The sequence below is a fragment of the Ricinus communis genome, chromosome 10, assembly GCF_019578655.1.
Source record: "Ricinus communis isolate WT05 ecotype wild-type chromosome 10, ASM1957865v1, whole genome shotgun sequence".
Taxonomy (NCBI): domain Eukaryota; kingdom Viridiplantae; phylum Streptophyta; class Magnoliopsida; order Malpighiales; family Euphorbiaceae; genus Ricinus; species Ricinus communis.
The window spans coordinates 13,665,613-13,680,209 of NC_063265.1; the positions used below are offsets into that span (position 1 = coordinate 13,665,613).

General features: G+C 33.8%; 2 protein-coding genes across 2 annotated transcripts; one reads left to right on the forward strand and one right to left on the reverse strand.

The window, feature by feature from the left end:
* Nucleotides 1–548: 548 nt before the first annotated feature.
* On the reverse strand, nt 549–2,069 carry LOC8285672 (transcription factor bHLH62). The gene is made up of 6 exons (XM_002512603.1): nt 1,719–2,069; nt 1,298–1,486; nt 1,151–1,216; nt 975–1,043; nt 803–880; nt 549–689 (listed from the first exon to the last, which is right to left on the reverse strand). The coding sequence occupies exons 1-6, from the start codon at nt 2,067–2,069 to the stop codon at nt 549–551; spliced, it is 894 nt and encodes a 297-aa protein (XP_002512649.1).
* Nucleotides 2,070–6,562: 4,493 nt separating this feature from the next.
* Nucleotides 6,563–13,308, forward strand: LOC8285673 (RNA polymerase II C-terminal domain phosphatase-like 3). Its single transcript, XM_015715087.3, has 12 exons — nt 6,563–7,784; nt 7,887–8,019; nt 8,096–8,151; nt 8,245–8,305; nt 8,428–9,843; nt 10,142–10,729; nt 10,839–10,985; nt 11,073–11,341; nt 11,413–11,524; nt 11,609–11,866; nt 12,229–12,275; nt 12,410–13,308. The coding sequence occupies exons 1-12, from the start codon at nt 6,988–6,990 to the stop codon at nt 12,471–12,473; spliced, it is 3,948 nt and encodes a 1,315-aa protein (XP_015570573.1). The 5' UTR covers nt 6,563–6,987; the 3' UTR covers nt 12,474–13,308.
* Nucleotides 13,309–14,597: the final 1,289 nt, after the last annotated feature.

The following is a 14,597-nucleotide window of genomic DNA, read 5'->3' on the forward strand; positions in this document are numbered from 1 at the left end:
AAAACTAAGAACCATGAACTGGATTTGATAAAAAGTTAATGGATGTGTTTTTTTGGAAATATGAGTAAAATAAAAAAAAACAGAAATAACTGAAGGGATGATAATTGATTATTACATAACTGTTCATCATACAGTGAAGCATTATATAACTATATCTCATATAAATAGTCGTTATATATCTCATTTTGACACATTCAATCTCTAAATTTTTCTAAAATAAAATAATAAATATCAAAAGGGCACTGAGTCTATTTCAATCAATGCCATTATCATGTCTAGATCAATTCGTAGAAAGAGCAGAATTCAAAGTCATAAGGAAATAAGCATGCGTTCAACTCTTGGGATAAGTTAAATTCCAAACAATCTCAGAAAAAAAAAAAAAAAAAAGAGGTTGTAGCTGAAATTTTCAAAGTTTCTTTGGTACACTCCATTCCAAATTCATAGTAGTCAATGACATGCGTGAATCATATATGATCCTCGAAAAATTCCTTAGTTAATTATTTTCTCTCTTCTTTTATTTTTTATTTTTCCTTTCTTACATCATCGTCTCAAAAATCATAATCGAATGCTTGAGTTGTGGCATTAGTTGCCTCCTGGTGATGATGACGTAACATTGATGCAGACGTTGCCTCCATGAATGATATAAGCTGGGCGGAGCTTGATTCTTGAAGCTCTGAGTTATATAGCTCCTGAAATGATAATTAATTGGTTTCACAATACCAAACGCTTGGGCTAAAAATAATAAATATATAGCTCCTGACAAGAGAAAATAATGATGTTCATTCATATATATAGATCATACCTTGGCTACCAGAGTGTTCATTTCGTAGTTCACTTCGTTGGCAATGCCATTTTCAGAGGTAAATTTCGCTGCAAGGAACTGATACAAGATGGGAAGAAGCATGGGTGAGTGGGTGGGTTATACATAATAAACATTTAAGCTAAGGATGGGTAAATAATTAAAATGGCTTTACCTCCACTTGATTCTGCAGGGATAGAACGTGTCTAATTATCTCGTCCAGTATTTGAGCCTTGCCAGTCAACTGTTAGTATCAAATTGAACATGCATATAACTAAATGAGTATTTCATTTAGCCTTCTTGAACCACAATGAAGCACTAGCAAGAAAGAAAAAGAAAAAAAGAATATACCTTGTCGCATCCAGGAACTAGAGATTGCAGTAGCTTCATCCTCACACTGATTTTCTTTCTCCTTACCTATATAAATAATTATTCACATTTTTGAGATAAGATATCTAATTATATGTGTATATATCCATATTATATGCCATTGTTTACCCTTTCAGCAAGGCTATGAGGATCTGTTGCTTCGCCCCTTCTTGCTCTTACATGAACGTAACCTGTCAAAGGATGTTCTTTTGCAACTTTCTTTTCTTTTCTTGCACGAGGCTCGGGCCTTTTCCTCTCTGGTTTTCCAAAATCACAGTTCTGCGTGCATCGTTTCTCACCTTTGCTTTCCTTTTCTTCCTAATCATAACAAAAGGAAAACCTAACAGCTAGCCATACAATATTTCAGCATCTATCCAAGATTTAGCAAGCTAGCTGATAGTGTTGTCTCTTTAGGAAATATATATATAATGGACTCAGCAAGCAATAATATGTATATATACATGCACTATGCATTAGCTATATCAGAATTCGGCCATAAACAAACAATAGAAACCTAAACTCATATACGTAGTTATTTCTACTAATTTACCTTGAAGTCTTGGTGCTTTCTGTTTGGCTGGACTGGGTTTATCAATAGAGCATCCTGATAAAGTCTATCAGTAGCTCGCTCGATATCATTAACTGCCCATGATGGAGAACTTAACTTTTGAGTTGCATTGACAGGAGATTCTGTAATGAAAATGGAAGGCACTTCTATGTTATCTACAACATGGGTGGTGGCTTCATGGAATTGATCAGCATGCAGAGAAATCTCCTGGACATGTTCTCGTGGAAAGATTGGAGAAAAACAAGGACCTGTTGTTGTGATGATGGTGCTAAATCTATCTGGCTCAAAGAACGGGTCCAGGACAAAAGAAGCTGGATGAGAAAATGCTGCCATTTTTAGGGCCTGGAAAATGAAAAACTGAGAAACTAAACGATTTTCAGAAGCAGATAGAGCAAGAGGAGAGATGATTGGTCTAACAGTTCAGAAGCAATATATACATAAATATATATACTAGCAGAGCCGTGCTCACAATAAGTTAGTGTCACTGTCAACTTCAATTTAGTCTTCGTTTGGGCTGATTCCACAATCTCTCTCTCTTCGTTTATCAGGTTGTAGATACTCCAGGCTTGTTGCATCAGAAACAACAGCTTAGTTATTATAAGACAAAAGAGATAATCATTCACAAATTCACATAATCACTTTCTGTTTATTTAATGGTAATTAAGATTCAAACAAATAATAAAACAATGATTTAGACAAGAACTTTAGTAGTAAAAAAGGAAAATGTTGCAATAATTAATGATTTAACTAATGAACCAACAAAAGGTACTTATTTACCGATTACATGTCATACATGGAAAATAGGGACAGTGAATTCGTTCATGGGGAGTATGATTTTCCTAATATGAGACCGTGACTCACGGTCAGGAATCACTTACCAATTAGAGCGAGCAATGTTCGATTTTATTTGATTTAATTCGGTTTTAACCAAAAATTAAATAATCAGAATTTTTAATTTTATTAATTTCTATCCGGTTTTGTTAACTAGTTTGAATTTTTTAATGTTCTATAATTTAAATATATTTTATAGTTAAATTAATTAATATTTTTATATAAATAAATAAATAAATTTAAATTTTTATAAATATTTCGGTCAATTCGATTATAATCAAAATCTTTTAAAATAAAATTAAACCTAACATATCATTAGATTTATGTTCCTCCGTTATAAGGGTTTTAAGTTCTTCTTTATAAGAGTTTTATGATTCTTCATTACGATGATGTTGAATTCTACCTCTATACAAGTGGTAAAAAAAAAAAAATCAAATCTGACACTGAAATAATTAAGCTTATTAAAAAATATTTATAAAGTTGATATATGGTTTAGTATCATCGAGTCGAGCGTATTTCCCATGAAATTGTAATTTACCAGCTCCATCAAGATGATTGATGATTGATAAAAATAAATTTTTTTATATGTATTACTTGATGTTTGATGTTTGTTTTTACTTTTTATATTAAGAAATACTCATAAACCAGTGGAATATCCATATTTAAAAAATAAAATAAAATAAGATTTCCTAACCAATTGAATATATTAAGAATTCAACTCATAAATTATAACATTTAGATTTTATAGTCTAATTAACTTGTTCATTTTGACGGTTTATATTTGAACTTGTTATTCTTCTTTTCCTTTTCTTTTTTTTCGTTTTTTTGCAAATAAAAAACATAAAGTTAAGTCATTTTTTTTGGGATTGAATTGAAAACAAATCAGACAGGAGGAGGACAAGTTAAAGTTGGAGATACCTTAAGTTGTATCCATGCGTGGATATAATATAATATTATACATGTGTATATGGTTGCAGCCATAATAACAAGTCAAAAACTATACTGGTAACATTAAAAAGATGACAGATTTGCAGTCATTGAAAGTTGAAGTTAACGTAAATTAGGAGATGTCTACTTATTCTATGTTCAGTTCAGACAGCCAAATACTAAGTAAGCACTGCTCTTGTCTCTCTGTATCACACTCATTCTGAACTCTACATGTGTAATGTGATCTATAGCCTAACATTGTTTGGAAATTTTATTAATTTACCATCTGTTAATTACTAATAAAAAACACAGTATTATTTTTCCCATTTAAAAGAAAAAAGAAAAAGAATGGTCTGACAATTAATTATATACATATATATATAAATATATTGAGAGAGAAGGAAAGTTGAATAATGTGATGATCCACATGGTTCAGTCTAAGAAATGACCTGGCCGTATTCTAGTAAAGAAGCAATTATGTTCAGACCTTTGCTTTTTAAGTTTCATTATTCTTCCTTTTTGACGTATAAAGCTACAAAAGGCCAAACTTATGGCACTTGGATCTATTTTTACAATATAAATAACGTGTGTAAATTCATATTTTTGACCAAAACCCTTCTGTTCGTCAAGTCTCCAAGCAAATAATAGACCTCTCTCTCTCTCTCTTAACCATTCTGGCTTTATTTTTCTATGATTATTATTTAGGTGCAATCCATTAGGAAGTTTCGAGATTTTTTACTTTAATTCTATTCAATTTTATTTTCTTGAACTTCTAATTATTATTTTAAATTTTTTAAAAAGATTTATTTAAATTTATAATATAAATATAAATATAAAAACTGAAAATAAAAGATTCAATAAGCGAAAATTAAAAATTGTAAGGGTTTAAGAATGCATTTCGGTTGTGATGTAAGGTTTATTTCATATCAATATGTATATGGGCCCTAAACAGGCTTTAAGGGGTTGTAAGCCAATTTCATGTACTGCAGTTCTCCCTTAATTGATACTCCTCTAATTCCTTCTCAATTTTATTGGGTCTTTTAGAAAAATAAATATGAGTTTAAAATAACACCAAGAATTCTATACATATACGTCCTTCTAGATAATTAATTTGTATTATATGCTAATTTATTCTTTTAAATTTATTGTTTGTATATTATCGATAAGTTTGATATACTTTTTCAATTAAAATTTATATATAAAACTGATGTGTATTTCTAATTAAAAATTACATGTAATAATGATATGTGTTTCTAATAAAAATTTACATGTTCCTGATATTTTATACTAATTATTGGATTGTAAATATTAAAGCTTATACATATAGAATATTATCTTGTTTTTGTACTCAAAACACCAAAGGAGAAAATGGAGTCTCTGAGGAACTTCATCTCCTTCTTTAAAATATTGTTCACTGGCTTTCTGATTCGAAGCATGTTGCCAGGTCGATTTTGGGTTAAAGCACTTTCTACGGTTGTTGTTTCATAAGGTTATCCAATATGTCAAAATAGTTACTTCTTTGCTTGTGCTTGCTACCAGCATTAATGAGTACCACCAGTTCTAAACAAACCTGAGCCCATGTCAAAACTTTGCATGCTTTTGGGTTATGAGATTATCAGAAAAGGATTTCATTGTTTTGATTTTTTGAATGACATGGTACTTATTTGATTTCCTACTGCAATAAATCCATCTCCATGCGCAAGTTATACTTTCAGTTTTTCCTTTTCACAAAAAACTCGTTCCTAGAATCAAATACAAATATCACTCCTAATTATCATGTTTTCAAACTCTTTCTTTTTTTTTTGGAGACATAAGATTAATTTAAAGTGTGTTTGATGTGATCTTTGTAACTGATAAAACATTTTCTTAAAAGTTTTACTGCATATTTAAAGTTTGAATTCAAAATTTAATTAAATTATAAGAGACTTTTACCTTTTCATATACACGTTTTTAACTTTTTTTATTATCTTTTATATATGATAAATAAATTACCCTTTCATAAGAGATTTTTACCCTTTCATATAGACGTGGAGATAGGCTCAAATTATCTAAAAAGTCATTAGATAGATTGAGTTTGGGTTTTTAATTATGAATGGTTAATAATTGATGAAGTGGACAAACCATCTAAAGGTCCAAACCGAATTATAGGCCATGGCCTGGCTTCTAGTATCGTTGGATTCAGATGCAAGCATATGAATTTATGAGGTTTGGGCTTCAGATATTAATCAAGCAATTACTTGATTGGTAGTCCAATAATTAAGTAATTTTTTTTTTATTTACTCCAAAATATGTATTGTTATAAAATACTTTTTTTTCTCTCTCATTGTGTTACTTTTAAAAGCCAATCAAGTATCAATTATGTTTTTCAGTTTTTTTTTTTGGTCTTTATTCCTTACGAACGAAACTAGTGAAGTTGGAAATTTTTTTTATAATATTTTAATAAAAATATTCTAGTTAATTTAAATTATTTTTTTATATAATTAAAACTATGTAATAGTATTTTTTAAAAAAATTATGCAAATATTTTCAATAATATTTATTTTCAAATGTAAAAAAATATAATTTACATTTTAATCTTAAAAATTGATATTTTCATATACATCAAACAATAATTCAATGTTTCACATTAGAGTGATGTCAAGATTGAAAAAATATTATACAATCAAATTTAAATATTTTTAAATTATAACACCTTTAGGTAATTTTCTAAAACAAGCTACTTATATATATTTAGATAGTTTAATGATAATAATATGTAGAAGTTATTATTTCAATATCTAAATATATTCAATAAAATTATGTTATATAACATAATCATAATGACAATATTATATTAGTAAAAGTTTTGCGTGCAATGCGAATGGTAAGGCAAAATTAGTGTTATATATATATATATATATATATTAAAAGACGAAGAAGAAAAATACTTATGGATTGCGCTTTGAATAGTCGTTTCTTTAGCGGGTAAAAGAATCCGGATCCATATTTTAATTGAAAAGAATTTGAGGTCCAATTCCAAAACGAAACTCGAACCCCCCCGTAACATGTCATGTATTGATAATTGATGACTCAGTGCCATCATATACTCACTAAACAACACATCTTTGCCTTTACGGATCGATGACGTGTACGGCCTAGATTCAAATACATGCTTATGTTAGATTCGCATTGTCTACTTATAAACTCCTCTTCTTAACCGAACTCCTATGTATTTTCCTCCTCCGTTAACTCCAGTTAATTTTTTTCTCTTTTCTTCAAAAGGGGAAAAAAAAAAAAAAAAGAGAAAAGAAAATCCTCAATTTGAATCTCTGTAACGCCAGATCTGGGATGAAAACCTGAAATTTCAAAAATTCTTTATACGATTTCGCTCAATTCGTTAAAACTAAGAAGAAAAAGCCTAATTTAATCCGGTCAAGTATGTGTTTGTTTGTACTGTAACGCACTGAAGAAATGTTGGTTGATTTGTGGTGTTTTGTATTGTAATTGCTGATATATGTTTGTGGTTGTTAGCGGTGGTTGTGGATCTAATTGTTTTAATAACATTAAAGAAGAAATTCGAAACCGATACCGAAACCCTAGGTTTACGATGGGGAAAGAAGACGAGAATATTATAATGAAGGTGGGAGATGTAGAAGAAGGTGAAATATCAGATACGGCGTCGATTGAAGAGATCAGTGAAGAAGATTTTAATAAGCAAGATGTGGTGGTTGTTAAACCACCAAGTAGTAATAACGAGACAACAAAACAAAAGGAACAAGGTAATGGTAATGGTAGGGTATGGACGATCAGTGATCTGTACAGGTATCAGATGGTCGGTGGACATGTGTCCGGTTTGTATAATCTTGCGTGGGCTCAAGCAGTACAGAGTAAACCTGGTAAAAGTAATAAACCGTTAAATGAGCTATTTGCTGATGTTGTTGAAGAACTTGACGAGAGTTCTAAGCGGTCTTCACCTTCGTCTTCTGCTGCCTCTGTTAATAGTAATAATAAAGACGGCGATGAAGAGAAAAAAAAAGTTGTTGAAAAAGTCGTGATTGATGATAATGGTGATGAGATGATGGATGATAACAATCGTAATAAGATTGTTGATGTTGTTGAGAAGGAAGAAGGGGAGTTAGAGGAAGGTGAGATTGATTTGGATATGGAACCAGGTGAGAAAGCTAATAATGGGGATGTTTTAAATATGAACATTGATGGATTAGAGGTTGAGTCTGGCGAAAAGGGTTTCGAAAAGAAAATGAATTCTATTCGTGATGCTTTGGAGAGTGTAACTGTGATTGAAGCTAACAAGTAAGGCAAATCTGCTCAATATTGAACTTCCTGATGAAGTTGTGCGATGTGGGTTGTGGGATAAGTTGTTTTATAAGTGATTTTTGTTTTGGTTTGTTGTAGATCATTTGATGCAGTTTGTTCAAAACTGTGCAATACATTGGAGGGCTTGCAGGAAGTTGTTCTGGGAAATAGCATTTCCAATAAAGATGACCTTATTCAATTGTCATTCACTGCTGTTCGAGTGATTAGTTCTGTGAGTTGTGTTCTACGAGGCTTTATCCTGATTTTATGTTTTTGTTAATTGCAATGCTGATTGTTGTGATTTACAGGTTTTTTCCTCGATGAACTATATAGTAAGAGAACATAACAGGGACAGTTTTTCAAGGTGTCAATTTTTTTAATACTTATTGTTTCCTTTAGCGAGAATTTTTTACATCACCAATGTGGAATAATCCCTTTTGTTGCATATTTTGTACAGACTTCTTTCTCTTGTAAATAGCTGTGTTCCTTCTCTTTTCACCCCTGAGCAGTCTAAAAAGGTTTGGCTAGTATAATTTCAACCTTAGATCTTGTTATTGCTTTGTTTCTTGCTATGGTATTACTACAAGTTGTGATGATATTCTGTCACTAAGAAGTTTAAAAGTGGTATACGTTTCCACAGATTGAGTTCGTGCTTGCCTGTACAGATTCTTCTGGTGTTTCTTTTAGTTCTTTTAGTGAGAAGGAGAAAGAACCACTCATCTCCACTGTGGTGAATAAGAAGGATAATGATGTGAATGGTAAAAGTTCAGGCCATGATATGAGTGCTGTAAACAAGTTACCTACTGATTCATTTGTTAATAATAAAGCAAATTTATCAATAGAAGGTCCAAAAACAGGAGTTTCGAGTTTTAAGAGTAGAGCGGCTTTGCTTCCTTTGTTAGACCTCCACAAAGATCATGATGCTGACAGTCTTCCATCACCTACACGGGAATCAGCACTTCCTTTACCTGCCTATAGAGTGTTAACACCTAAAATGGTGCTTGACACTGGAAATTCGAGAATGCATCCGTATGAAACAGATGCACTAAAGGCTGTTTCTAGCTACCAGCAAAAATTTAGTAAAAGTTCATTTGCTTTGACTGATAGGCTTCCCAGTCCAACCCCCTCAGAGGAATCTGGCAATGGGGACGGTGATACAGGTGGGGAAGTCTCTAGTTCGTTGAGTGTTAGTAGCTTTAGACCTGCAAATCCACTGACTTCAGGGCAATCCAATGCATCTATTTCTCTTCCTCGCATGGATGGTTCTAGTTTGCCTGGAGTTATCTCAATTAAAAGTGCGGTACGAGCAAGTTCTGCCCCTAGTTTAACTGTGAAAGCCTCGGCAAAGAGCCGAGACCCAAGGCTTCGATTTGTTAATTCTGATTCCAATGCGTTGGATCAAAACCATCGAGCCGTGCCTGTGGTTAATACACTCAAAGTGGAACCTATTGGAGGAACAATGAACAAAAAAAGGCAGAAGATTGTTGATGATCCTATTCCAGATGGCCATTCATTAAAAAGGCAAAAAAATGCATTGGAAAATTCTGGAGTTGTTAGAGATGTGAAAACAATGGTTGGAAGTGGTGGTTGGTTGGAGGACACTGATATGGTTGGACCTCAAACCATGAACAAAAATCAGCTGGTAGACAATGCAGAATCTGATCCCAGGAGAAAAGATGGTGGAGGAGTTTGTACTAGTAGTAGCTGTATATCCAGTGTGAATATTAGTGGAACAGAGCAGATACCAGTTACAGGAACTAGTGTCCCTATTGGAGGTGAACTGGTGCCAGTGAAAGGTAGTACTGCAGCGATACCTGATTTACTAAAAAATATTGCAGTGAATCCAACAATGTTGATTAATATATTAAAAATGGGTCAACAACAAAGGTTAGCATTAGAGGCTCAGCAGAAGCCTGTTGATCCTGCCAAAAGTACAACTTATCCACTAAACTCAAATTCAATGCTGGGAACTGTTCCTGTTGTGGGTGCTGCTCACTCAGGGATTTTGCCAAGACCGGCAGGAACAGTTCAGGTTTCTCCTCAACTGGGTACTGCGGTGAGTCCTTGATTTTATTTTGTACAGCATCTAGAATTATGCTTGTGTGAGTCATGGATCTCAGATGAGAATGTCTTATCTGTAAATGATGCTAGATTACTTGTTTGATCTTGAAAGAAAGGGTTTTCTGTAGTTATGCTGTGTTTACTTGCTCACGCGTTCCAAAGATTTCTATTCTGTTGAATATCCTTGCTTACATCTTTCCCTATCATGCAACTCGTGAAGTGTTAAAATTTGACACTTCCTACTTTAAAGCATCTGAAAGACTTTGTTTGTGTTTTTGGATGATGCATTGTAGGATGACTTGGGGAAAATTCGAATGAAACCGCGGGATCCTCGTCGTGTTCTCCACAACAATGCACTCCAAAGGAATGGGAGCATGGGATCTGAACATTTGAAAACTAATTTAACCTCTATACCTATTAACCAGGAGACCAAGGACAACCAGAATTTGCAAAAGCAAGAGGGTCAAGTAGAGAAGAAGCCAGTGCCTTTGCAGTCTCTTGCTCTACCAGATATTTCTATGCCATTTACTAAGAATTTGAAAAATATTGCTGATATCGTGTCTGTTTCCCATGCATCAACATCCCAACCTCTTGTTCCTCAGAATCCTGCATCTCAACCTATGCGAACTACGATATCAAGCTCTGACCAGTTCCTGGGGATTGGTTCAGCACCTGGTGCTGCAGCAGCAGCAGCAGCAGGTCCTCGTACACAGAATGCATGGGGAGATGTTGAGCATCTCTTTGAAGGGTACAATGACCAGCAAAAAGCTGCTATACAGAGGGAGAGGGCAAGAAGGATAGAAGAACAGAAGAAATTGTTTTCTGCTCGCAAGCTATGCCTCGTGTTGGATCTAGATCATACACTTCTTAATTCAGCCAAGGCAATTGCTTCTTGTGGTTTACATAGTTCTCTGCTCATACTTTGGGCTTGTAGTTGAAAGGAGTGTATTTCTTTTATTAATTATCCTTTTCTTTTTGAACTTTTTCCAGTTTGTTGAAGTTGACCCTGTGCACGATGAGATCTTGAGAAAAAAGGAAGAACAAGATCGCGAAAAAGCTCATAGACATTTGTTCCGTTTTCCTCATATGGGGATGTGGACGAAATTGCGCCCTGGGATCTGGAATTTCTTGGAAAAGGTAATCCTAGTCAGGAAGTTTCTTTCAGATTAAGTACTGTTTGGTCCTTGAATCGTTTGCCCAACATGTCCTCTTTCTGCATTTTAGGCTAGTAAACTGTATGAGCTGCATCTTTACACAATGGGGAACAAGCTGTATGCCACAGAGATGGCAAAAGTGCTGGATCCAACAGGGGTTTTATTTAATGGACGAGTTATCTCTAGGGGTGATGATGGGGAACCCTTTGATGGTGATGAGAGGATTCCCAAGAGTAAGGATCTGGAGGGGGTCCTTGGCATGGAGTCAGGTGTTGTCATTATGGATGATTCGGTGAGAGTTTGGCCACATAACAAGTTGAACTTGATTGTTGTGGAAAGGTAAGTATTTCTTTTCTTTAAGGCTATTTTCTAGTCTGGTTGCGCTATCCTTATATTCCTTTGTGTTGCAGGTATATCTATTTTCCTTGCAGTAGACGCCAGTTTGGGCTTCCAGGTCCCTCTCTTCTTGAGATTGACCATGACGAGAGACCAGAGGATGGGACTTTGGCTTGCTCTTTGGCGGTGAGGCAAAAGCCTTAATATCTCCACTTTTCTTACATTTACTTACTCCCAAGCCCTCAAAAAAGTCGTCTTTGGTTGAATCAGGTTATTGAGAGAATACATCAAAACTTTTTCACACATCCCTCGTTAGATGAAGCAGATGTAAGAAATATCCTTGCATCAGAGCAGAGGAAGATATTGGCTGGTTGCCGGATTGTATTTAGCAGAGTGTTTCCAGTTGGTGAAGCCAACCCCCATTTACATCCGTTATGGCAGACTGCTGAACAGTTTGGTGCTGTCTGCACAAATCAGATAGATGAACAGGTTACTCATGTAGTTGCCAATTCCCTTGGAACAGATAAGGTATCCTTACTCATTTAGTTGCTTTTCCGGCAACCATTTAATTAAAACTTAAAATTACCCCGAGTGAGGTAAAATTTATTTGTGGTATGGGGGATTTTTATTATTTACTTTTTTTTTTTTTTGTTGGGGGGGGGTGGTGGGGGGTGAGTGGTTTGGGGTTTGTGGTGGAGGAGAGGGTGGGGAAGGATTGTGGCAGAAGGTTGGGTGGGTTTGAGCTGGGATTCTCGATGATATAGCGAGAAGAAACTTGACTATTAAAATAAGCGGCAAATTACATGCGATGCCCTCTTCGTAACAGTAATGAAAGTCCTTTTTAAGTTTTTGTTTTTAAGTTGGTGCATGATCTAAGTTATTCTGGACAGGTGAATTGGGCTCTGTCTACTGGAAGATTTGTTGTCTATCCTGGCTGGTGAGAATATAAACTATTTGTTTATTGTTATTATTATTATTATTATTATTATTATTATTATCAGCATTTTTTCTCACTATTTTGTATTTGACCAATGCCTTTCCCTTCTTTGACCGATCATATAATGTACACAGGGTAGAAGCATCAGCGTTGCTTTATCGGAGAGCAAATGAGCAAGATTTTGCAATTAAACCATAACAATCATCAGTCTAAACCCTTCTGGCAAACCATAATATCAAGTCTTAGTGAAAGTCGGATGAGTCAGGTTGTGATGGGTGGATTAGGGGAAGACCAGAGAAGGCATGATTTTGACCATTTTAGTTGTGCAATCCTCTCATTTGGCAGGTTCACCTCTCATTCGATCTGCCAATGCGCCAAAAGTTGAAAAGAGAGTTTTAATCGTAGTACATAGTGCAGGAGCTTTAAAGATTCCACAAAATTTGGATTTTGGGGTGGGATGTGGGCCGAGGGTTAAAAAGAAAAGATGGGAGGATGTGGCAGCTTAAATCGAAGTGAACCCAGAAGTGTTGCGACCTCTTGGGTAATATTGACGATTCACTTGGAAGTTTGGGGGATCCAAAACGTGAATTAGACAGCAGGAAAAACAACCCCTCTAAAACGTGAGAATCTGTGCAAGCATTTCACAATTTGAGGAAGATCAGGGTAATGAACTCTACAAAAGGGTGTGGGGAAGATGGAGGTAAAGCGAAAATTTTATTAATGATAAAAATAGGTAGTATAAATCGATCCGATCTATGAAAGCAGATTTTTGAAAATTGAAGAAAGTATATCATAAGTTAAGGTGGAACATCGTCAGCGACAGTGAGAAGTAATTGTCAATGCTGTCAATCGGTGGGTTCTGTTTTTCCCCATTTGGATTCGGCTTAACGTTAGTGCCATGGTCTATCTGTTGGAAGTGGCCTCTTCACCATTTTATTTTTGTTTATTCTTTTTCCCCTTTAAAAATTAACTTGAGGAAGAAAAAAAGACTAAAAAATGAAAGTCATAAAATGATGGGCAGTTTTGAGCTTAATTTTGTTGTGTATTGAAAACGGCAGTAGATTTGGGTGATGATTTAGTCGAAGAAGTAACGTGATAAGAAAGCGATGGTCCCAAAATAGAATTACGATAAATAAAATCTTAAATTGACACCAAACGGACACCATTCTGGTTACGACACATAAGACTCACTTGCAACAGAAAGGGAATGAATTCTTGTTAGGAAATCCCTAGGCTAAGCCTCTGCCACGAAAGCAGTCGATAGATTCAATACTACTCCAAATAAACCTTCTCTTTTTTTCTTGAACTGACTACTCCAAATAAACTGATTACCTAAAGTTTGACCCAAAAAAATAGATTACCTAAACTCTTTAAGAGGACCGCGAGTTGGACTTTGACGATGGAAATATGTTGGTACTACTTATGTCCAGGATTTTACAGCTACCTTATCCTTTTTTCTGCCGTGCATAACCAAACATGGTTCAAATTATGCTCTGCTCGACTATATACCCTTGAACATATAACTGCCAACCAGGCTAAAGTGTTCTTGAATAAAAAAGATGTTTAGTTTAGGAATTTGACGGTTGTTTTTCAATGAACAATAATATTAAAATGTTTGGTAAAGATTTAAGAAATAACAGCTAATAGCTGATTTAGTCTGTATTAGCTCCATTGTAAAGTTTTTTTTATCAGTTAATAGCTAATTTGATTTTTTATTTATTTGGACATCATTATTCTTTATTAAAACTTATTAACAATTAATTTTTTTAAATTGATCTCATATAATTAAATTTTTATATTATTCTAATAGTTAAATAATTATAATATTTAAAATTATGGTACTTAAAATTAAATTTTTTTAGTAGAATTTAAATTCAATTTTTTATTTTTAAAATAATTTTTACTAATAAATACAATTGAGGTAAAGAAAATTAATTATAAAATTTTTAATTATTATTTTATTGATTTGTATTATTAAATATAATATAATAAAATAAAATATATTTAACGATAAATTATACTTTTATTGGTCATTTAACATACTAACAGCAACCGCTAATAAAATTAGCTGATAGTTTAATTTATCAACTATCAAGTTACCAGCTATCAACTATCAGCCACCGACTACCAGCTGTATTGATCAGCTGAACCAAACATTGCCTAAAAGCATGTTAAAGAGGGTGATGTCAGTCATGTCATGATGGGTTGAAATGGAAAAATTATTTCTTGGGCGGTTCAAACAAAAATATCCAAAGTTAGACATTTTAAGTGATTTACTAATATTTCTTTTTTTAAAGAAAAAATTTGTCGGTTTGATCTTCT